Source organism: Octopus bimaculoides, chromosome 26 (genome assembly GCF_001194135.2).
Source record: "Octopus bimaculoides isolate UCB-OBI-ISO-001 chromosome 26, ASM119413v2, whole genome shotgun sequence".
Classification (NCBI taxonomy): domain Eukaryota; kingdom Metazoa; phylum Mollusca; class Cephalopoda; order Octopoda; family Octopodidae; genus Octopus; species Octopus bimaculoides.
Window position 1 is genome coordinate 11,525,401 of NC_069006.1, and position 22,529 is coordinate 11,547,929.

At 36.1% G+C, this 22,529-nt stretch overlaps 1 protein-coding gene across 2 annotated transcripts in view; it reads left to right on the forward strand.

The window, feature by feature from the left end:
- LOC106882358 (cyclin-L1) overlaps positions 1 to 21,133 on the forward strand; it is a 29,425-nt gene extending 8,292 nt beyond the window's left edge. For both annotated transcript variants that reach the window (XM_052976992.1, XM_014933011.2), the window contains 8 exons: positions 12,888 to 13,008; positions 14,060 to 14,124; positions 17,669 to 17,768; positions 18,721 to 18,825; positions 18,950 to 19,073; positions 19,262 to 19,355; positions 19,750 to 19,845; positions 20,268 to 21,133. In XM_052976992.1, coding sequence (XP_052832952.1) covers positions 12,888 to 13,008; positions 14,060 to 14,124; positions 17,669 to 17,768; positions 18,721 to 18,825; positions 18,950 to 19,073; positions 19,262 to 19,355; positions 19,750 to 19,845; positions 20,268 to 20,610 — 1,048 coding nt within the window. In that variant the 3' untranslated portion in view covers positions 20,611 to 21,133. The remainder of the gene's footprint in view (positions 1 to 12,887; positions 13,009 to 14,059; positions 14,125 to 17,668; positions 17,769 to 18,720; positions 18,826 to 18,949; positions 19,074 to 19,261; positions 19,356 to 19,749; positions 19,846 to 20,267) is intronic.
- The last annotated feature ends 1,396 nt before the right edge of the window (positions 21,134 to 22,529 follow it).

A 22,529-nucleotide genomic window follows, 5' to 3' on the forward strand; every position in this document is an offset into this window, starting at 1 on the left:
TACAGTTCATGCCTTTTAGGGAAAAATCAATTTTACATGAACATCTTTCTGAAGGACTTAAAATTTTGTATAGTTAATACTTTAACCCTTTAGCATCCAGATTACTCTGTCATATGTAATGCTTATATATTCATATTATTTGGATTTAATCCTGCATTATCTCATAGCTTCAAGTGATTGTTTGCTTTTAGAGTGATGTTGGGTAGGTGTTGTGAGGACAGATTTGGTCTGTTTTTAAACATAAAACAGAATATTCGAGCTGGACGTGGCCAGTTTAGATGCCAAAGGGTTAAACTGCAAGCCTTTGTTTTTTTTTTCCCCTCTCTAAACACGTTTTGCCAACATGCTGTTACATTTAGATTAGTGAAGTTGTGATGGGCATGGTGTAGAAAATATGTGGCAGGCACGTGACTGAAACAAATAAAAAAAATAAAAAACTAGATGGTAAGTGGTCTGTGCTGTACATGGATTCTTAGCTGATCTCTACAATAATTCACATTAGTTGGTAGGTGGTTTATACTGCTAACTCTTGGTGCATCTGTACAGTACTATACTTTAGATGTCGATCCTTCAAGCAAGGGTGGTCTTAATGTATGTTATCTCCTGGTCTGATGCCTTTCTTTAAGGGCTCTCTTCCCATGGACAGTTTTCCTCCCTGTCTGCCAGATGTTAAGCATTGTTAATGCCTATCTTCCCTTTATCCAAATCGTTTACATCAATTTGGGATGGGGGTTTTTTTCTTTCTCCACTTTACTGTTCTTAAAGTCACAAACATGTATGGTATCCTTGAAGGATACACATAGCCATACCAGGGCAACAGTCATTTCTAAATTAAGTAATGGTCCCCTTGTAAAAGTTGGTTGGTTGAATGTGCTTAAACTGCTGATAATCCTTGATACTTGAATGTATCCATGTAAAAATCACTCTGGAGGGTAATGTCCCTGTCTCTACCATCGGACCATACAGATGTGGATTTTGTGTAATGGGCTCAGCTGTAGTCAAATACGTCTATATTTCAAACAGCTATTGCTTTCAATCCCATTTAATGGTATTCCAAAGACCAGGGCTACTCTGTTTGAGAAAGGTGTGGTATGCAGGCTTACCTTGTGTGTGTGTGTGTTTCTCCTTATCTTGTCTGCCATGAGTAGGAACTTATTCTGATTTCCATGGTGTATAAGTTACAAAGAGAACAATACTAACCTCTGAATAGGGCTCTAGGGGAAGACTCCCGGTTTCCCCTTGCTATTACTTGTGCTCATTTTCAGCTGAGTGTTCTGCAGCAATATAAAATGAAATGTTTGCTCAAGGTCACAACATGCTGATCATATAAGATTGTGAATCCACTTTGGTCACTAGGCCAACTATTTTCTACATACATTTATAATAATTTGACAAATGGTAAATATAGATCCTTTGTTGAGATTGATTATTATATTGGGGATGAATCATGAAATATCGAAGTTTTTGACATACATCTATGCCTGATATTATTCCTCTATCTCTTCATAATATCAGTGACCAGGTCATAGGTTTACATATATAAGACTGCTATAAAGGTTAAAAGAAGAGAATTATATAACAGTATGCATGTGTATTTGATATTGCTATTCTGACTTTCTCATGATGTTAAATAATAGATATATATATAAACACACACATACACATGTATCGTGTGTGTATATGTATAGTACATTGATGTACCTTTCTTCCTCTCTGGGTCGATTGAATAAGTACCAGTGAGTACTGGGATCAATGTAATTGACTTACTCCCACCTTCGAAATTGCTGGCCTTTGTGGTGGTAGCTTTGCAGCACATTGGTCTTGGTTTTGATCCTGTTGCACAGCTGTTTCATTGGCTAAGTTTTGTACCATAGTCTTTGGTTGGCAAAAAACCTTGAGTGAAATTTTGTAAATGGACACTGCAGAAGCCTGTTGTGCCTGTGTAGTAGTGGGAGCCTTTGAAGGCAGTGTCCCAGTATGGTCGTAGTTCACTGACTGAGACCAGTGGAAGTATAACATCTCAAATCTGGATAAATAAATAAATATGAATTTAAATAGAAATATTATTTTGCTGCAAATAACTGGTATAGCTCTACTTGGGTTACATAGGTGATTAGGTTTGTGTTTTGATATAGGGCGAAAGATAGACATCATTCAGTCAGTATATCATGATTTTTCATGTTGTATGAATGGCTGAGTAAAGTGCAGACTGTGATATGGCAGCATAACTACACTTAATAAGTGGTCTTTGATTTACCAACATATTTTGAAGTGAAGTGTGTGTGTGTGACCTGACCTGTTATTTAGGCATCGTTGTCCTATGATCAGATCTACTTTTCATTTGGTTCATCACAAAGGTAAGTTTTATCTCTTGGAATATCTTCAGATAATAATAGGGTTGTGATTCTTCTTATACACCTATTTTGCCATTCTTTTATTTACACGAATAGGGGTATGTGTGTGTGTGCGTGCAACATATGCATGTGAATATATGTAAGAATATGTAATATATGTATTAAACTTGGATGGTTTACTTCTGCCATTGTGCAGAATTGGAATATAGTTGAGGAAAATGGTATAGGAGCCTCTCATATGCATATATGGGTGAAGTAGTTTAAGTTATTGGGCTGCTGCCATGCTGTAGTTATGTATGGTACACTGAAGTGGTTGCTGTTGGAAGAGAAACCAGCTGTGGAATCCATGTCCGATATGGTCCCCGACCCATCTAGGAAAGCAGTGACTCCTTAGTAAGTGCTGAGTTGAATTGTGACAGTCTGTCCAACCAATACCAGCATGGGAAAGTGGTGGTGATGGGTGACTTTTCTCTATCGACTGAGGCACTATTTGAACTTGTTCCATTATGATCCTAGTGACGCCCCCCCCCCTCACCTTCTCAATGATGGAATGTTGTAAATGAGTTTATAAGTAGAATAGGCATGTAATAACATCTAATTATTATTTGAGAGATAACATTATCTTGTCACTTGGTAAATGTCTTTACCTTTCATAACAACTATTTTGCTAGATATTTGTGTGACCTAAATGTGCAATTAACTCTGGGGGAAGTTTATAGCTGTTGAAAATTGATACATTAATTACATTCTCGTTTAATAGAATGTAGATATTGAAGGGAGTTGTGTGATTTTAAGTGTCTTTGACCTGTCTGGTTTTATGGTTTAAGGATTTAATTTGTGGAAATGCATTTAAGTGTTCGTTTTTAAAATCTGGTTTTGTAATATGATGTATAATTGTAAACTTTGATCTTAAGAAGTGAAATCTTAACGTATTATATAATAAAGAATATAGAAGAACTGAATAAGTCTGCTCTAGAAAACTTGGTGGGACTTTAATTTAAGTGACATAGTGTGTTAATATTTACATATTGCCTAAGGTCAGTTTCTGCTAGAGTCAACTTAGCCTTTCATCCTCTCTGGGTCGATTGAATAAGTACCAGTAGGTACTGGGATCAATATAATTGACTTACTCCCACCTTGAAATTGCTGGCCTTGTGCCAAAATTTGAAATCAATTTTTAGACATTGTGTTCATGATGGCAGTCTCATTTACGATGATACTAGTTGTACCCCGTGAAAATTCCATGGTTATTTTGTAAATTGTAAGATAACACTTATTGCTGATCCCTTCAATAAACACATTCTCTTTCTCTCCTTTTTCTTTCAACTATAACCACATTTCCCACATATCTATATATATATATATATATATATATATATACACACACACACACACACACACACACACACACAAAAGTGTATATGTGCATACACGTATGCAGTTTTCTCTGCTTCTTTCTCTCACTTTTCTTTCACTCCCGCTCCCCCCAACTAACTAAAGTGTAACTTGTAAAGGAACAATCAGAATTATAATATAGATGTGACAGGTGTGTTTATGACTCATTTTTGTGGCATGTTGATTGTAACATCAATAATGAGTAATTAACTTGTGAGAAAACTTAGTTTCTGTTTTTGGGAAGCGCTTTTAGGAGATATTATTTAAATAGGAATTCGATTTTTCCTCATGCTGGGGTCACATCAAAAGCACTCGTGTTGGTGCCATGTAGGATGCACTTATGCCCATGTCATGTAAGAGTATCCGTGCCAGTGCCATATAAAAGGCATCGAGTACACTGTAAAGTGGTTGGCATTAGGAAGGGCATTTCAGCTGTAGAAACCATGCCAAAAGAGACAACTGGAGCCTGAGCAGCTCTCTGGCTGGCCAGCTCCTGGCAAACCATCCAACCCATGCCAGCATGGAAAATGAAGATGATGATGAATTAGTCTTTGGATTACAGGCAGTAATATGTGCAGGCATTGCTGTTTTGTTGAGTTTACTTTGTAATGATGTTTCGGGTTCAGTCCCACTGTACAGCACCATGGGCAAGTGTCTTCTACTGTAGTTCCTGGTTGGTCAGTGCCTTGTGAGTGAACTTAGATTGAGTTTGTATGGAAGCCTATTGTGTGTGTGTGTGTGTGTGTGTGTATATATATATATATATATATATATATAAAAATAAATTTTTGATCCAAGAAGATGAAGATGGAATGAACAGCCTTTAATACAAATCACAGCAGTTCTGTGCATTAGCAATAGCTGTTTGTTGCCAAGTTTTCCATATTATACATATTACATATCTGTATACTCACCTGCTAATATGTAGGTACACAGCTATTGCTGGATCATATTTGTATAATATGGAAAACTCAGCAACTAACAGTTGATACTAATGCACAGAAACAATTGTTGTGACTTGTATTAAAGCCTGTTCGTTCCATCATCCCTGTATTATGAATTTTTGGCATGGATTAAGAGCGTGAGAAGCACTGCTACTGGTGATGTAGGTAAGACTTCGTTTTGGATTAAAGTCACTTCTCTCCTGTCTCTGCTGATATTAAGTTAAACATTCTTGTGTGGCTAAGAATGCCATTAAGAAGTTCACTGTCTGGCGAAAAAGGTCGAGAGAGTAGGTATAAGTACCAGGTTTTAAAAATGCATGCTGGGGTTGATTTGTTCAGTTAAGCCCTTCAAAGTGGGGCCCCAGTATGGCCATGGACCAATGACAATGAACTGTAAGATAAAAGATGCAAATATAGTAATAGGCGAAGAGCTGGTCTGTCAGTGTAAAATGATGGTAATGACAAAGGCAATTTTATTTCTAGAAGAAAGCTAAAGAAAGCTTATGCTTTGAAATAGTTTTGGTGTGTGTTATATGTCTGGCATTTAGCTTGTCAGGGTATTGTTGTTTAGCCTATTGTTATCGAGAGGTCTAGATACTACAAAATGCAGTGTGTTCATTAATGTGTGAACTCCAGGAAATTTCCAGCAGATTGAGCAGCTGCTTACAGGCTCCTCCATTGGCTTATTTTAACTTGTGTAATGGAGAAAGGTCTGTGTTAATGGAGGTAGTCCTGGTTTTATCCGGTATGTTGTATATAATTGATGAGTGGAGTTAACCTGGTCATCAGATATCTTGGAATGATAGTGATAGTACTCAAGGTTAGCCCTGTCAAGCAAACCCATAGTCAAAAGTGTCCTTACTGTGAACATTGTCTTTTTGGTATGTTCAATGTGTCCTTTCTTTTTAACAGAGTTGAATGTAATTTGACAGGTTTAACTGTTATTTGTACCAAATTCAATAACTGAGTGCTTAGGGCCTTGTGTTGTGTGTATTCATATTTAGTTACTATAATTTGTTCATCACTATCTGAACAATAATTGGTGGGGAGATATTTTTTTTTTGGTGTTCTGGTTGAGGAGCTGGTTTACTCTAGTTGGTTCTGGTTGAGGAGCTGGTTTATTCCAGTTGGTTCTGGTTGAGGAGCTGGTTTACTCTAGTTGGTTCTGGTTGAGGAGCTAGTTTGCTCTAGTTGGATCTCAGATTTGGCACAGTTCTTAACCCTTATGTCTAATGGCTCTAACATATTTTAAATATGAGGTTGTAGATAAGTATTTTGTTGGTAGCTGATAGGTTGTCATATATAATGGTGATGCCCAAAAATGATTTGTAGACTAAACTTGGAGTGATTTCCATATTTGATTTTGTAGCTTTTACTCTACAAAAATTTAAGAGTTTTCTTATACTTTAATTTAGTCTTTGAAGAGGAAGGCATTTTTTAAATATTTATATAGGCTTTTTTTTTGCTTTGGATTGTGTGTTGTGTGTATATATATATATATATACACACACACACACATGAATGCGCAAGTGTAGGCCTAATTGTTTGGCTTCCCGTCCACTGCATAGCACTTTGGATAAGTATTCTATAGCTCCCGGTCAACTGAATTTTTCTAAATAGATTTGGTAGATACAAACAGAATGAAGCCTGTTTATATGTTTGTGCTGCTGTTTTCTTGTCTTGATATCAAGTGATGGTTGTAAGCTAGCTTCCATTATTCAAGCTGTGTCATTCATTTCCAGTCTTCCATGGAAATGTGTCCAGCCAGGGAAATATAACAGGTGAGGGTTGGTAAACAGCAAGTGCATTTGGCTGTAGATCTGACTCATGCAAGGCCAGAAAAGTTGGTATTGAAATTATGTATATTATATATATATATATATATATTTATACATACACATACACACACACACATCTTCGAAGATAATTAGTGTGGAAAATTTTCATCTTAGTAACAGCTTTCACTTTAAACATTAGATATTTAAAATTGTTTTCGTACAATGAGATAGATTATTGGGGAGAATATTTTTGTCTTTTTTTTTTTTTCCTGTATTTTCTCTTCCCGCACCAATTTTGTCAAATTATATAACTTCTTTTGCTAAAACTAGATGCTCGTAGAACCTAAGATGCTGGTTAATTAAAAGAATGTATTCAGGTGTGGGTTTTTATATAAACATGATTTTCATAAAATATTCATGTTGAACAACACATTTTAATTCTAAGAGGGACTATTTTGGTCTTTAGTCTGTCTGCTAGTTAATGTTATTTGAATAAATAATAGGATTGTAAGACATTGAGTAAATGATCGAGGGTAACAATAATTTTTCACATTACTTTTTTTGGGATAAGGTTAACAATTTAAGTTTGGTTCTCTATACTAGCTGCAGATAATCATCATGGTGATATATAATGTCACTGTTTTAAACATCATAGTCAAATAAACTGGTGTCTTGTTTATTTATCATCCTTTGATGCTGTTCAAAATTGACAAAGTCCTAGTGCTCTTAAATAACAATAACAGCTTTGATTTTTATTCTGCCAGATTCCACATACAATCAGTTATTGCTGTCAGTTATTGCTGCTATCAGGAAGGGCAGTTAACCATTGTTTGATCTGTTGACGCCATATAACCACCTGTTGTATCATAGGCATACTTTGATTCTTTTGTTACCCTGTTTCTTTTGAAATATGTTTGAATTAATTTTTAAAATAATGAAGAATTTAGTAAAGTAGCTCATTATTATTAAGCTGGTATTAAAAGCAAGGAATGTTAATGGAAGATTTTAATCAAAACCATTTTAAGACAGGCGAACTAGGACGTGGGGCTCAAGTGAGTTGTTGATTTTGTCCCCTTGGCATTTTGATAATATGGAATCAGAGATATAATGTCTCTTATCAAGCTGGGTTTTTTTACTGTAAGATTCTCGTAGGTCTCTCTTTCATCTTTAATTCTAGTTTGAGGAAGGGTGGTTGTGCTTAGCCTTTCCACTTAGTCTCCTGTGCTGAGTATAGGACCACGTGGATACTATGAATTTTTGAAGGTCACTGACTTGGAAAGTTTGAAATCCAAAGTGAGATCAGCAGAGACGAATAGAGACTTAATAATTATTACTTCATCTGATATAGTCCTTTTAATGGTAGTTGGTTGTGTGTGTGGTGGAACTACAACAGTGTAGAATGAGCAGTTTATGGGAGGTGGAGGCAATAGCATTAGCTTTGATAAGGTAACAGTTTTTATGGAGCTTTGGCTGTGTGGATTCATGGTCGTATGCTTAAAGGCCTACATATTCTGTTTTCCTGACTGACTCCTGATTGCAGCCCCTGGTCGTGTTGTGTTTAAAATAACAATTGTATTAATGTTTATAGGTGTTCATAATTAAAAACAACTCAACACAGTATGGTATTCAGTTTGTGGTGCTGGTTAGCACAGATCAACTTTGATTGAAGTCACCTTTGGTCAAAGATGTTCCAACCATGTCTTTTGAGCATTGCATATCTGGGACTAAATTGTCCAATTTGGTCGGGCTTTTTCAGGCCTGTAGGATGCAGTCTGAGAGGGATTTGGCTGCTATTCTTTGCATGTCATATTTGATGTCACTGGTGTTCAGCCTTGGGTCAAACTTGAGTTGACCTGTAACCGAATGTAATCCAGTATCTTCTAGGAGACTTTGCTGTCATTTCTAGCAGATTGAGCAACTATGGAGTATGTATGCTTCTGGTTTGTCTCTGGGGCTTACATTGAATAAACTTGCTGGAATGACAAGTGGAGAAACTTTATACATGTCCTGATTACATAACATTATTTTTGAAATTCTCTGACAGCTAAAGAGTTATCAGACAGTGAATGTTGCATTGACAGCAGTGTTTAATCTGTTGATGTGTGTGTTGTGGATGGAGTGGTAGCCCATGTAAAACCTTTTTTTTACTATATTTCTCTTGAAAAACACTGGGTTTTTTTTATTTTTTTCTCAGTATGTAGCAAAATAAATTGGTCCTTATTTAAGCTGGTGTTTGAAAAATCAATTTTTGATGGAAGGTTTTAGTTAAGTTCACTTTAAAACAGGAAGCTTGTATTATAAGATTACAGGCAGGTTGGTATCGAAAAGTGTTAAGTATTCTAACTCAAAGGTGTAAGGTTTTCTTAATTTGGAAATTATATTAAATCTTTTGTTGTTGAAATAGAATGCCTTCCTTTCAACCTTAAGAATTATGAATACCTCAAATTTTCTGGAAGGTTTTAATTTAGATCACTTGAAAACAAGGTTTGTATCATGGAACTAGGGGCTATTTCAAGTGGGTTGGTATCAAAAAGGTTATGTTAATTATTAGGCAGTAAATACTATAATGGAAATTTGCTTTGTGACTATCTTTAGTTTGATTGGCCTATTAATGTTAATATAATTATTGTAGTAGTGTTGGCCATGTCACTGGAACCTCTCTGAAATATTGACATAATAAATGAAAAGTAATGGTCTAATAACATTTTATACTGAAATGGTTTGGGATGGAAAGTAATGTAAGATACATGATGCCGCCCTCTTTAGGCTAATTAACACATTAATGATGCAAATTTGATGAAATATATGTAGTGGTGCTGCCTTCCTAATGTCATAAATCTCCTCATATCTACCCTATGCAGATTAGGTGTCTTATTCTTGACTGTGTATGTAGCTCCTGACTGGATTAGAAATAGGAATTTTTATATCTAGTGACAATTGTTTGCTCCACTGAGGCTGCTGATGTATGTATGCTTCAGATGTTAATAATGTCGTAATCCGTAATCTTTATTAATTAACATGACCTTGAAGTGATATCTATTTCTTTGTCTTGTTCAGTCACTTAGTAGGCGTCAATGTGTAATCTTTAGTTGAGGAGGCAGGTGTTGGTTCACCAGCATATTTCAGTTCTTTTGGTGTTTTTCCATGCTTCATCTGTGGAATGTAGCCCCTTCCCCCACCTAAATGCTATTTTAATAATTATTACTTCATCTGATATAGTCCTTTTAATACAGGGTCTTGCGGGGGAACTATGTGTAGACATTGTTGGCAAGTATAGCATATGACTAATCTTTATTGTCTAAATGTATAAGCATAACTAATGGCACATAAATCAGTCAGCCTTGCAAATGTTGTATGAATACTTTGCTATTGTTTCATACACATATTTAGAACTTGGCATGGAAAGTCTACGTTGCACCATGGATTGACATATTAGTGTCCCTTCCTGGTGAACAGCTGTTTTTAGTTTCATGGAAATTGTCAATAAACTGAAAGGTCAGCCAATCGAGTGATCCATGGCACTTCATTTCTTCACATTTTAAAATAATGCTTTCTTGGCACAAGACTGGCAATTTTGAAGCAAATGGAATGACTAATCAATCCCATCAACCTCCAGTACTTCACTAATGGTTCATTATGTTAAAACCATAAGAATGAAGGGCAGAGTTGATTTCTGATGGGATTTGAACTCAGAATGTAAAGAATTGGAGTGTTTACTGCTCAGCAGCTTTTCTGGTGTTGTAACAATTCTGCCACTCTACCAGCCTGGGTTCTTTAATGATTATGTCAATGGAAACTGTCATTCTGCAAGTGGCCAATTTTTGTTGAACCCCCTCCCCTTTATCGAGGCATCAGCCAAGCCAGTCAGGCTGATTGCCTGGGCCAGCCTGATTACCTCTCCATCCATCCTGATCTTCGATTTGTGCTTTTAGGTCTTCAACTTGGCATCCAACATCTTTTGCAAGCTGTTTTGTATGCGTCTTCTGTGGTAGCACAATTTGGTGTCCACAGCAACATTACTTACAAGTTCTTTACTTCTCCAGCAGTGGCCAGCAAACCTCAATCTCCACTCTTGGATGGTTGATAAGAGAGTTGCTACATTCCCATATAACCATTGTTTTGTTTCATCCGATTTCTGGGAAAATGAAGTTACTGCTCAAACACGCAGTAAATTAGAATTCACAGTTACTGCATGTTCTCTCTCTTCAAAGAACTATGGGGACCTAACATTGCTAAGTTTTATACATAGCACAACATACAGTGAAGGGGACTCGTTCAATTTTCTGTGGATTGCTCTGTGATTTATAGCAAAAGCTTTACCATTTCACATTGTCATTCATGAAATGAACAATGCCACCATTTATGTCAACAGCATGTTTTCAGGTTTTCTTGCACAGTCCTATTGTTTTTAGGATGAAATTTACATCAGGGTGTATTTCAATCTGAGATAATGTCTAGTACTGTGCTCATGTGTTGTAGACTTTGAAATGATGTATTTTATGACATCTCTGTCTCATTTTTTTCCATAAAGGCTTACATGAAAATGCAGATAGAAATGTTTCTGCACTGAGTGACTGAATTGAGATATCTACAAAAACGTTTCCATCACCAAAACCTGTTACATGTGCCACAAAACACCTGACCATTCCCTTTACCGTCAAAGTATAGTCATTTAAAAATCATACCAGTTTTCTCCCAGGCCTGCCTATATAGATCTGAATTTTGTTGTTTTTAACATCTATTCTAGCACAATTTTCAAGTTTGTTGATTATTGCTATCTGATTGTCATTGTTAACTCCCCCGCACACACCTGATTTATAGTAGATGAAACTCGTCAAAAGAGCTCATTTAGATGTTTAAAATTTCATGATCTGCAGTTATAATTTTATTAGTGTTCAGTGAGTAATTAACAAATATTGAAGCCTTAATCTAAAACTCATCAAACATAATAAGGTGCTGCTATTGAGGAGTATAGATTGTTTTAGTCATTTATAATTCTTAAATATTGGATTGGTTTAACTAATATATTCAGTTTATTTCATGCAATATTTCCACTTGAGTTAACATGTAAAATTAACGTATTTTTCAACTCTTTCTTTTAATTGATATCATTTAATTACTTTTAATTACTAGCAAGAATTTTTATAATTGAAACTGATTTGTTTGTTGGTCCAGTTTGTGGAAATATTGTCAATCCAGTTTAGTTAGAATTGTTTGTAGGTGTGCAGTTCTTGCTTTCATTTGATCGCAGAATTGTAAATTTGTAAACAAAAGAACCAGTCTCCATATTTCAGTCAAGTAAACATCTAAAGCACTGTTCAACTTGTACTGAAACGTTCTCTAGAACCTGCTGGAAAAACTTACCATTACCAGTGAATTTGGCAGACATTTGCAAATGTTCACACTTGTTGCTTCCCGAACTCCTCAGGGTGAGTTGAATTTTTCTGATTTTCTCATAATCTAAACGTTTATTATCTTCTGCTAGTTTTGACAGTTTCTGAGAGAAGATGGTTCTTTCCTTTGATTGTCATAACTGCATTGTTCTTTTTATTATTTCTATTTTTTTTCCTTTTGGTTTAACTTTGTCTTTGAGAATCTTCTGGTATCTGAAATGGTAGAGTAATTCCTTAAATGTTTCTCTCTCTCTCTCTCTGCTCCTTTTAATTTTTTTTTTATAACAATTACTGATGCCATTGCATTTCTTCAGGAATTTTTTCTTATATTCTATAAACAAGAGAAAAGGATGGAAGCATTCTTTATGAGGGTTAGAAGGAATGGACATTGAGAACACCCTGAACATTTGCTGTTCATCGAATGGATTTAACCAGAATGTCTGTAAAAAGTTTTCTCATAATATTGTATATTTGGTGAAATATCCTTTCAGTCATAGTAATCGGGTAGCCGAGAATATATTGTATTATTTTAAGGTTGATTCATTTCTTTTATACTTTTGCATTTGTAACATTTAATGTTTTTACAATTCTGCAAGTTGTGAAATACTTTGTTATTGTTTTGTCTAAATACAGTCTGATGATGGTTTTGTTTTATTGAGGTAGTTAGAATGGAACCTTACTGCTTCTCCAGCCAATTTTGCTCCTATGTCTGTAACACTTTACACATATCTCTAACTATAAATTCCTCTTGACAATTAAGATAGAGATGTATTCTTCTAGACTACAATGATTTAGTTTTGTGAAAGTGTCTCCATGTTTTCTGTTCAATGGCAACACAGCTGTTGCTCAGCCTCTCTCATCTCAACCAACCACAACCCTTATCAGTTAAATGTGATTCCAGTTCTTCTAGTCAAAGTCCTATACTTTTTTGAGATGCTATTGCAAGGATGCAGCAGCCTTTTTTTTTTTTTTTTTTTTTTTTTTTGACACATATCCGCAGTGTGGTAATCCTTGTACTTGCAGGACAATCCATCCCATGGTGCTTGACCAGAATTATATCAATTTAAAGAATCAAGTTATCAAGGCTGAACGGAGGGTTCTCAAAGAGTTGGGCTTTTGTGTTCATTTCAAATATCCACACAAGGTGAGTTGTTTCAGTTCTCATAGCAACACTTGGAATTGGTGATTTCCATTACCTTACAACATATTCCAGTTGTTGACTACTGGTGTGCTTGTTCTGCAGCCAGATGATTCTAAGTTATACTGTACTCATTGGCTTCAATGATTTAGTGCCTTCTGGTGAGTGCTTGTGACGAATATGTTCTGCATCTATCCTTAATTATGACAGGTGTTTGGTTAAAATAAATAGAAGTGTTAATGGAAAAATGAAACAGAGGAGGAAAAGATTTTGTTCTAAGCATTATGGATGGGTAAAATTTTTGACTGATTGCTGACCTGTGTCTACAGGTATTTTCGTAGTGAACATAACACGGTTGACAGTGAGTGTACCATGTTATCCTTGGTCAGTGATAATTGAGGATAGATGTAAAATGATAGACAAACTACCACATGCATATCTCTCTCCTGTGTACACAGTGGATTGCTAGCATGGTTGGAGCATCAGACAGAATGCCTGACTATTTATTCTGGGTCTTTGTACAATTTGCTGTGTGTGGCTTTTTAAAAAATTCTTTTTCCTTCTGATGATGAGGTGAATGAGTACTGGTAAAAAATACTGGTGTGCAGCTCACTTTTACCATGATATGTGCTGCTACCAAGTCATGATGGTGATGGCTAAATTATATAATTGGTGTATATCTAAGGGACAGTGGTCAATGTGTTAAGCAAAGGCATTTTGTGGTATGGCTTTTGATTGAAAGCCTTATGTCCCTTAATCCTAGGTTTACTTAGCCTGTCTCCTACTATGAGTTTGACAAAGTAAGTAGCAGGCAAAGTACTGGAATTCTAAGTGCTTCAGTATGACCATAGTGCAGTGGTACATGGTGATTGGACTTGAAATGTTTGTTCTTCAATTCTGTTGGTACTTTTACAATGAGGTGCAGTTAGAAGTAAGCGTGTACTTAGGTATGATAAAATATTTTTTTAGTTACACGTTGAACAAAAACGATTACAATTGATGTTGTATTGATAGATCTGCTGTTAACCGCTGTTGCCATTGTTTCTGTCTACTCCAGATGATTGTTATGTATCTACAAGTATTGGAATGCGAAAAAAACCAGAAGCTTGTGCAGTGTGCATGGTGAGTATTTTCAGTTGATTCAGATTAACAGACACTCAAGTGTCACAGTAATTAAAATTAATCATATAAACAGCAGCATCTTGTCTTCTTGTTGTTGTTTATTTAAATGGGAAATAGGGTCAACTCTTTTGCTTCTGGTCTCAAACCCAAGGATATCAAACTGGTAGGGAAGGGTTCCAGAGTTGTGAAATCAGCAATTTATGTGGTCATACAGGGACAATGTCAAAGTATTGAACAGGGGAGTGTTTGGCTGACAGGGAAGACTATGTGGTGGTGGTAGTAGATGTTTAGCTCCTAGCCAGCCCTGATTGATTTGATGTAATCAAAATATTCCAACCATGATCATCCCCTCTTCTATTTCAGATAAATGTATCTAGGAGTATATTCTTTTGAGTGACATCTGGTTGTTTCTAGCAGTGACCATTTGGTGGTTCTAACATAAATGGTGGAATCTTTAGTAAAATGGGAAAATGTCTGAAAGTAAAAAATAATTCTGTTAATCCATTTATTAACTGTTGAAGTCCCAGCAGATTTATGATCAATTATTCCCAGCATCACCATCCAGTCCCCCCCCCTCTTCCCTAGGACTACATTATTGAATGTCTTGCCTTTTACTAAGAGAGGGTGTGATTTGAGGCAGATTGGGCTGCCATTTCCTTGCAATTTAAGCAACCGTGTTGAAGCTCCCTTAATAGTTTGGAAGACAATGGGGGGTGGAGTGCATTCTGTGATCAAATGCGTGAACCATGAAGACCAGCTTTGATGCTGTTATTGTTTAGCTTTAGGTTGGCTTTGCTCAAGTGGATATGTGATCAAAGGTGTTCCAGCCATGGCCACCTCCTTTTTGTTTTTCAGGTACACCATGTCTCTAGGACACTCTTATGTACCCATCAATTTTTTTCAAGGTGGTAGGGTGCGATTTGAGGGAGATTTGGTTGCTATTTCTATCTAACAGGGTCACTGTGTAACCTGAGTTGTTTGTGTGGGAAGTTGTTTATTCAAGTTCAGGGTTATTTGCTATTTTCTTAATAAAATTAAACTCTTTGTCAGCCACTGATTGTTTATTAATATTGATTTTCTTTTTTACCTGCCCAGCTGAAATGGGTAGAACTTGCTTTGTGCCATCCTAAGACTGCCGACTACTGTCTACTACAGCTCCTCCTACTGTCGATCAGGAAGTGTCCTGAGAACCAGTCACCACAACCCTGCACAACTGATATGCCACCTGCATCATATTCTCAGAACAAGTTCTTGATGGATCCAACCAGTGCCTGCTGTTGATTTGCAGTTTGTCATTCAAGCAGTGATTCAGGGCTCTTTTCTGATTTTATGGCTTTTTGTTAACTCATTCAGTCCTGTGTGCCAGGTCTCTCTTTTTGAGAAGATGTCTTTTATGAAATTTTTTTAAATCCTACAATGCTTCTGGTAAAATTAAAAAAACACTAAAACCAACCAAAAAAAAAGGTAATAACCCAAACTGCTGCGGTGCTTCCCTCTCGTTTGTACCAAAACTTTCCTCTTTTAATTGATGTCTTCCTGTGTGTTTTTTTTTTTTTATTCCCTGCTTTTGGGCTATTTTAGTTTCTTCTAAGATGCAGAAATGTTTTAAACTTTCAACCTCCTTCCTTCCCATTCTAGCAGTCCTAATATGATTCCATTATTCCCCATTTTCCCTAAAATGTGGGCTGGATGAGTTGACATGTCAGTCTTCCTATGTAAGCTGTAATCAGAAAAATTGTATATTTTTCTAAACAACTTTTCCCTGAACTTGAATATTTCCAACAACCATTTGTTAGTAAATATTTTGTTAGATGCTAGAGTTAGCTGGTTTACACAAACACGCAAGTACACAGTGTCCTGGTTAACAGTAACCAATTTAGTAAGTATTGGTCATTCATTCATTCATTCATTCATTCATTCATCATCATCATTTAACATCTGTTTTCCATGCTGGCATGGGCAACTTTTGGGGGAAGCAAGCTGCACTTAAAAAAATAATTCTAGATAATTTTTCATTAGACCTGCCATTCAGAAAGTCCCATGGACTGCAGTTTTCCCATGAATGGGTTAAACAGTAAATTCTAATGGTATGCAAGCTAGTAGCTCAAGTTTTCTGTAGCTACTAGATCTGATGTGTATATAAACAGAACAGATACTTGTTTCTCTGGGATTGGTCAAGTGATGTAGACACCTGATGAGACTTTAATAAGAATTGAAACTTGATTAAAACGGTTTGTTCTTTTTTTTTTTTTTTCAAATAAGCAAAGTTGACATGTTTGTATATACCTGCTGTGTAGATTTTTAGATATGTAGTGAGAAGTCTGATGTGAGCAACAAATCATGACTTAACTCTGCTGATGGTATTGAAACAAAAACAAATACTATACAAACTACACAGATTGGTCATGTCAGAGAAATAATGTCTGACTAAATTGTCACTTTAATAATCTCTGATAACTCTTAATTGATAGGTATTTACTCTTAGTTTTTAATCAGCTCTCTTCTTCATCATTTTAATGCTTTCCTAGTTCAGATGGAGTCTGTTGAGGCAGATTTTCTGGTTTCCAACCCACACATTTTTTCCAAACAAGAGGTTTCCCCATGGTCAGATGCATTTTTCATGGAAAACAATATCACTCTTACGGTGCTGAAGCTTGTTTACAACCATTATATGAAGTCTAGACAAGGATACGTGCATACATATATCTATGTATACAACTAACTTTCAGGTTCTGTCTGCCAAATTCACTCATGTCTTTGGTTGACCTGGGGTTATAGTTGACACTTGTCCAAGGTGCCATTACAATGGGATTGAACCTAAATCCACATGATTGGAAAGCAAGCTTTTTATGATGCAGCCATTCCTGCTGAGAGCAATCTATGACAAGAGAAACTAATGAATAGTAATATTCCCATTGGACCCCAAAATTTATTATAAACTTGTGGCCATGCTGATGCACTACTCCACAAAAACTCAGATGGTTATCAATAAAACACTTACTTCAACCCTAGTCAATTGCTGTCTTTCTACACCCTGTAGTTTGTGGGTAGATTGATTTCAGTATTAAACTGAGCCAGTTTTATTTTTGTTCTTAGTTGGTGGTAATATTTTGGGAATGAGATTGATATTCTAATTACATCTACTTCACTTGCAATGAGCATTGCATATGGGCCCAAGATTATCTGATTGGATCTATTTGCTATGAGCATCGCAAATCTCTCTATATGTTCTTCATTTATATAAGTCCAATATGGCTGGAATGCTTTTGATCACAGAATCTGCATGGTCAGGATTGGCCTATGGCTAAACAACAGCTAAAGATATATTCAAGTTTTAGTTACGATTTTGAAGATGTTTTAATGTGAAAGTTCCAGGGGTGATTAGGTGAAGCCTGTTGTATGTTTGTCTCTGTTATTGTTGCATTATTGTCATTCCAAGAAAGTAGCATTTGGATGACTATTTCTACAAACTCTGCTTCACTACAAATGAATGTTTCATACCTCCATCTATTTCCCTATTTTTTTTTCTCTCTCTCTCTTACAGGAATTATATGAATGACAGTTTCAGAACAAATGTATTTGTACGTTATCATCCAGAAACAATTGCTTGTGCCTGTATTTATCTTGCTGCTCGACAACTTCAGGTAAGAACAAATCTTTTTTTTTTTTTAATGTCTATGTCTTCTTTTATGTTCATCCTGTACATTAAGAGTTTGCTCTAGCACCACACTTTTTCGTCTTCTCATAATATTTTTGTAACTGTATTTCCTTTATTATAACAAGACTTGTATTTGTCCTTCCCTCTATCATGCTTGAAGCAAGCAGTGGTGTACCATTCAGAAAGCAAATACCCCCCTCCTACTCCTACAGTCAGGGATTTTTTTTTCTGTCTTGCAAGTTACTTGGTGCTGTTGCTGGTGCCAGTGACATAAGTAGCTGGTGTTAGGAAAGGCATCCATCTGCAGAAGAACCATGCTAAAGCTGACATTACAGTTTGATGCAGCCCTGAAACTGGCTAGGTCCTGTTAGTATGGAAAACTGATATTAAATGATGATGGTCTTTGTGATTTCAAGTTGTAACCAAAGAACAACCTTGTTAGGATTTTGCTTAAATATTGCAGTGATATCAACAGTTGATATCACTGCAATGGTTACAGAATTATTCTATTCTGCTATGAACCAGATCATTGTAATCGTGGAAGATAGGCACTTGAAATTTGTTATTCCATCAGTAGATAGATGTATTAGGATCATCATTGGGTTTGATGTAGTTTATTGAGGTGGATATTTTCCCATGGTTATATTTTTTGAAGAATACTGGAAATGAATGACGCTGACACACATTTTCAACTACCATACTGTTTCAAGACAAGGTGAGAGAGACACACACACATAGGTTTCTTTCATTTTCTGTCTCCCAAGTTCATTCACAAGGCTTTGGTTAGCTAGGGGCTGTTGTAGAAGACTCTTGCTCATAGTACCTTGCAGTGGGACTGAACCTGAAACCACATGGATGGGAAGCAAGCTTCTTAACCTCACAGCTACGCCTGCATGTATATATAACTAATAATGTATTGTTGTTTCTTTAATATTCAGATTCCTTTACCAAATAGTCCCCATTGGTTCTGGTTGTTTGATGTTACGGAAGAACAGATCAAAGCTGTTAGTTTGACAATTTTGAGACTCTATGCTAGGAAGAAGGTAAGTTGATATTTTAGTGTTGTGATCGAGAGCTAAAATAGTCACTCAACTTTACTTGCCTTTCACTTGACTCGTCTTTGCCTATCAATAGATTAAATCTTACTTTTACACATCTTGTTTCTAGGCAAACTGTGATGAATTAGAGAAAATAGTTGCTGAACACAGACGTATACAGGTTGAGGCAAAACTAAAGGCAAAAAATCAGAAATCTGGCAATGGTACCCCTAACTCGACAATTTCACGTCCTGGTAAGTGATTCTCAATGGTTTTGAGGTCTCTTTCTCTTTGTTGTTATACTATATAATTAATTAGTAGTAGCAGTGGTTGTGGTTACTACATGGTCCTTACTGTTGTGTAGTTTGTGATCCTTCACCTTATTCACATATTTCCACAAACTTCTGTTGTGCCATTCCTAAACCTGTTCGTTTCATTTCAGCTTCCCCCAAGTTGACTTGCAGTCCAGTGACTTCTTCAGCTCCAACGAAGGCCAAGAGTAAAGATGAACGTGTTCAATCAGACCACAGTTCAGAGTAAGTTGTCCAGTCTTAATTTAGTAATTAAAAGCAGATGTTAATTTTTTCTTGTCTCATCATTAAGTACTGTGTGTGAGCATTTTAGACACTGATTTCAGAGTAAATATTCAGGGAAAGATAGCTTTTAGTTTCATTACAGCAATCTAGCTGTGTATAATAAAAGTATGTTAGCTAATGGTAAAGTAAATACTATTCTTATGAAATTAGGCTAGGTAGGAGAGAGCCTATTGTAGTAAGAAGCTTCAGGGGTGAATTTAGCTAACAAGGACCTGAGATTTTTCATAGATAAAAGTGCATCTTATATGCCATCAAATACAGTATTAATTTGGTTAGTTTTTCTTTGTGTTACTAGCACTAAATTAATGTCTTCATTTCTGTGTTTTTCTTGTAGTGATCCTGCACCACATAACCATGTCAACAAGAGGAGGCGAAGTCTTTCCAGAAGTGACAAAAGCCTATCAGACTCCAACTCCAAAAGTAGATCGAGGTGAGTTATTTGTTGTTGATGTTCAGGTGGGTGGATTACTCTTGCTTGAATTAAGTATAGCTCCAGTAATGATGGGTTGTAGGGACAAGTACCATTATAGCCCCTAATGACCACTTATTCGATCCACTTGATCTATTAAAGGAGATTTATGTCCTGGTGATGGTTTTTGTCAAAGGAGGAAGGTAGCAGTTTCAATTTCTTTTTAACTTATTGAGAGGAATAAGGTTTCCGTATTTGTCAGGGATTCTTACAGAGAGTCACAAAATGCACATAATATTTTAATATTTGAAGGGAAAGAAAAGTGTCATATATGGTTATGTCTTTAGAACTCCTCTTTTTTAAAATTTCAAACAGAACATTTGAGATTTTAATTATCGTAGCAATTACTATGTATTATTGAGTAAATTTCTTTTCTTTTGCAGATCTGAGAGGTCTTTCAGCCACAGTCACAGTCGATCTCCTGCCAACAAGAATAAAAGATATCGGACTCCACCACGTAAATATCGTAGCAAGGATAAATACTCGCCTGAGCGCTACGTCCAGAAAGAAAAACACACCCACAAACGTAACAAACGTCGGTCATACTCGAGAAGCCGCAGTCGATCATTCAGTCAGTCTCCTGAACATCGACGTGCTGGCCACAAGAAATACTACCGTGAGAGGGACCATTATCCTTACAATCACAGCCCCGACAACAAACAGTATAAGAAACACAGAAACCACCGCAGCCCCTCTTACGAGAGGTATGACAAGTACAAACGGTAATGCCAGCTTGTCAAAGCAGAATGTGATTTTTGTATACCAGTTCCCCCCCTCCTCTCCCCTTGCCACTCACCACGTTAGTTGACAATTTCCTACCTCCAACACAGGAGAGTGTTAGTGGTACCATCAGTTTGTTGGTCTCAGTTGACAGCACCCACCCCAACCTTTCACCTTGCTGTGTTCCTACAATGATACATAGGTCCTTCATTTCCCTTTTAGGTTATTTCTAAATTTCTTTTTTTTTTTTTTTAAATTCAAAAAAGAACATCAAAAAAACGTGGATTCTGTGAAGTCCATGGAACAATCTAGATTGAAATGTTTGTTGGGTCTGTTGCTACTGTGCACTGATAACTAAAAGTTTGTGTATGTGTGGTTTGGTCCTGTCTGTGTTCCATCATCTTGGCTATCTCATCTACTTCTCAGGGACATCATTTGTCGATACTCATCATGCCATGAAAAGGATGTGAAGACAGTTGTAAATATATTTGTAAATAGACATTAAAACATATATCTGTATAGATTCAAACTTCTCTCTGTCTTCTTTTATTCTTGTTCTCATTGTTGTTTTAGCCCATTTGATAGCCTGCTTGAAACTGCCTCTGGTTTTATGACACACTTTCTGTTTTAATGTGATCTAAATTTTAAAATCTCCCATCAGAATTTCATCTTGATTTATGTTCCAAATACCAGCTGTACAACGACAGTTATTTTTTAATAAGTTTTTTATTATTTTCAAAATTTTATTGAATCATAGGCAGTGTGTTTCAACAGAAATGTGGTAACAAAAAGGTTAATATTCTTGGAACTGTTACTGCTATATTTCTGCTAATATTGCACTTGTTGGGATCAGGGGCTTTGTGCTGGTCCAATCCTGCTCAAACGGATCTTTTGAATGAAAGACTTTCCAACCATGACCATTTTTTCTTTTATGTTCAAATTGTGTATTTAGGACTATTTTATCAAATATTGTTTAATGTCCATCTTCTAAGCTGGTATTGGTTGGACAGTTTAACAAGAAACAATGATCCAGAGCACTCTGCCAAGTTCCATTGTCTACTTTTCGATGGCCTCAGCTAAATGCTCTTCATAACACCAGCCACTTCGTAGACTATGGAATACTTCAACTTCAAGGGTGGGCTTGGCCTTTTTGTCAAATTGTAAAAAAATATTTGAGGCAAATTTTTGGCTGCTGTTTCTAGATCATGTTATCCTGTTGACATTTCATCAATCTTTTTGCCAGTACAATGAGTTAAGAGTAATCCAGATATTCTATCTCATTCAAATCAACCAGATCTGGCATCTCACACCTAACTTACAATGTCATTCTAAAAAGAAACAATCTCATTGAAATCTTAAAGCTACAAGATAATACATGGTTAATTCTAAAGGTGAATAAATAAGCATTACATTTGAGAAAATAATGTGAATGCCAAAGGGCTGAGGAACATGGATTTATTTTATCATTCCTCAACAAAGAAAACTCCTCAGTGTTGGTGAGGTTTGTTCAGAGTTACTGTAATGAAACAATTTTAACACAGAAGGTATCATGTAAAAATCTTGAAAGATACAGGCATGACTGTGCTATTAAGGGTTCACAATTTCACTGACAGTTATATTTTGAACAATCTTATTCTTTAACCATCCTTGAGTTGGTATTTTTCTTATATCACAGATTTTTAAAGGCAAAAAGCCAGCATCCAGACACCTGCACATATATATGCTACAGGCTACTTTTCGTTTTACATCAACCAATACGCGATAAGGCTTTTGTTGACCTGGGCCTATAGTAGAAGACACTTGCAGAAGTCACTGTGCACTGTGACTACCTGAAACTACTCTCTCGAGAAGTGAACTTCTGAATCAATCATGCCCGGAAAAGAGCCCAATCCTTTCAAACAAAAAATATCGTGTAATTGTTTTTC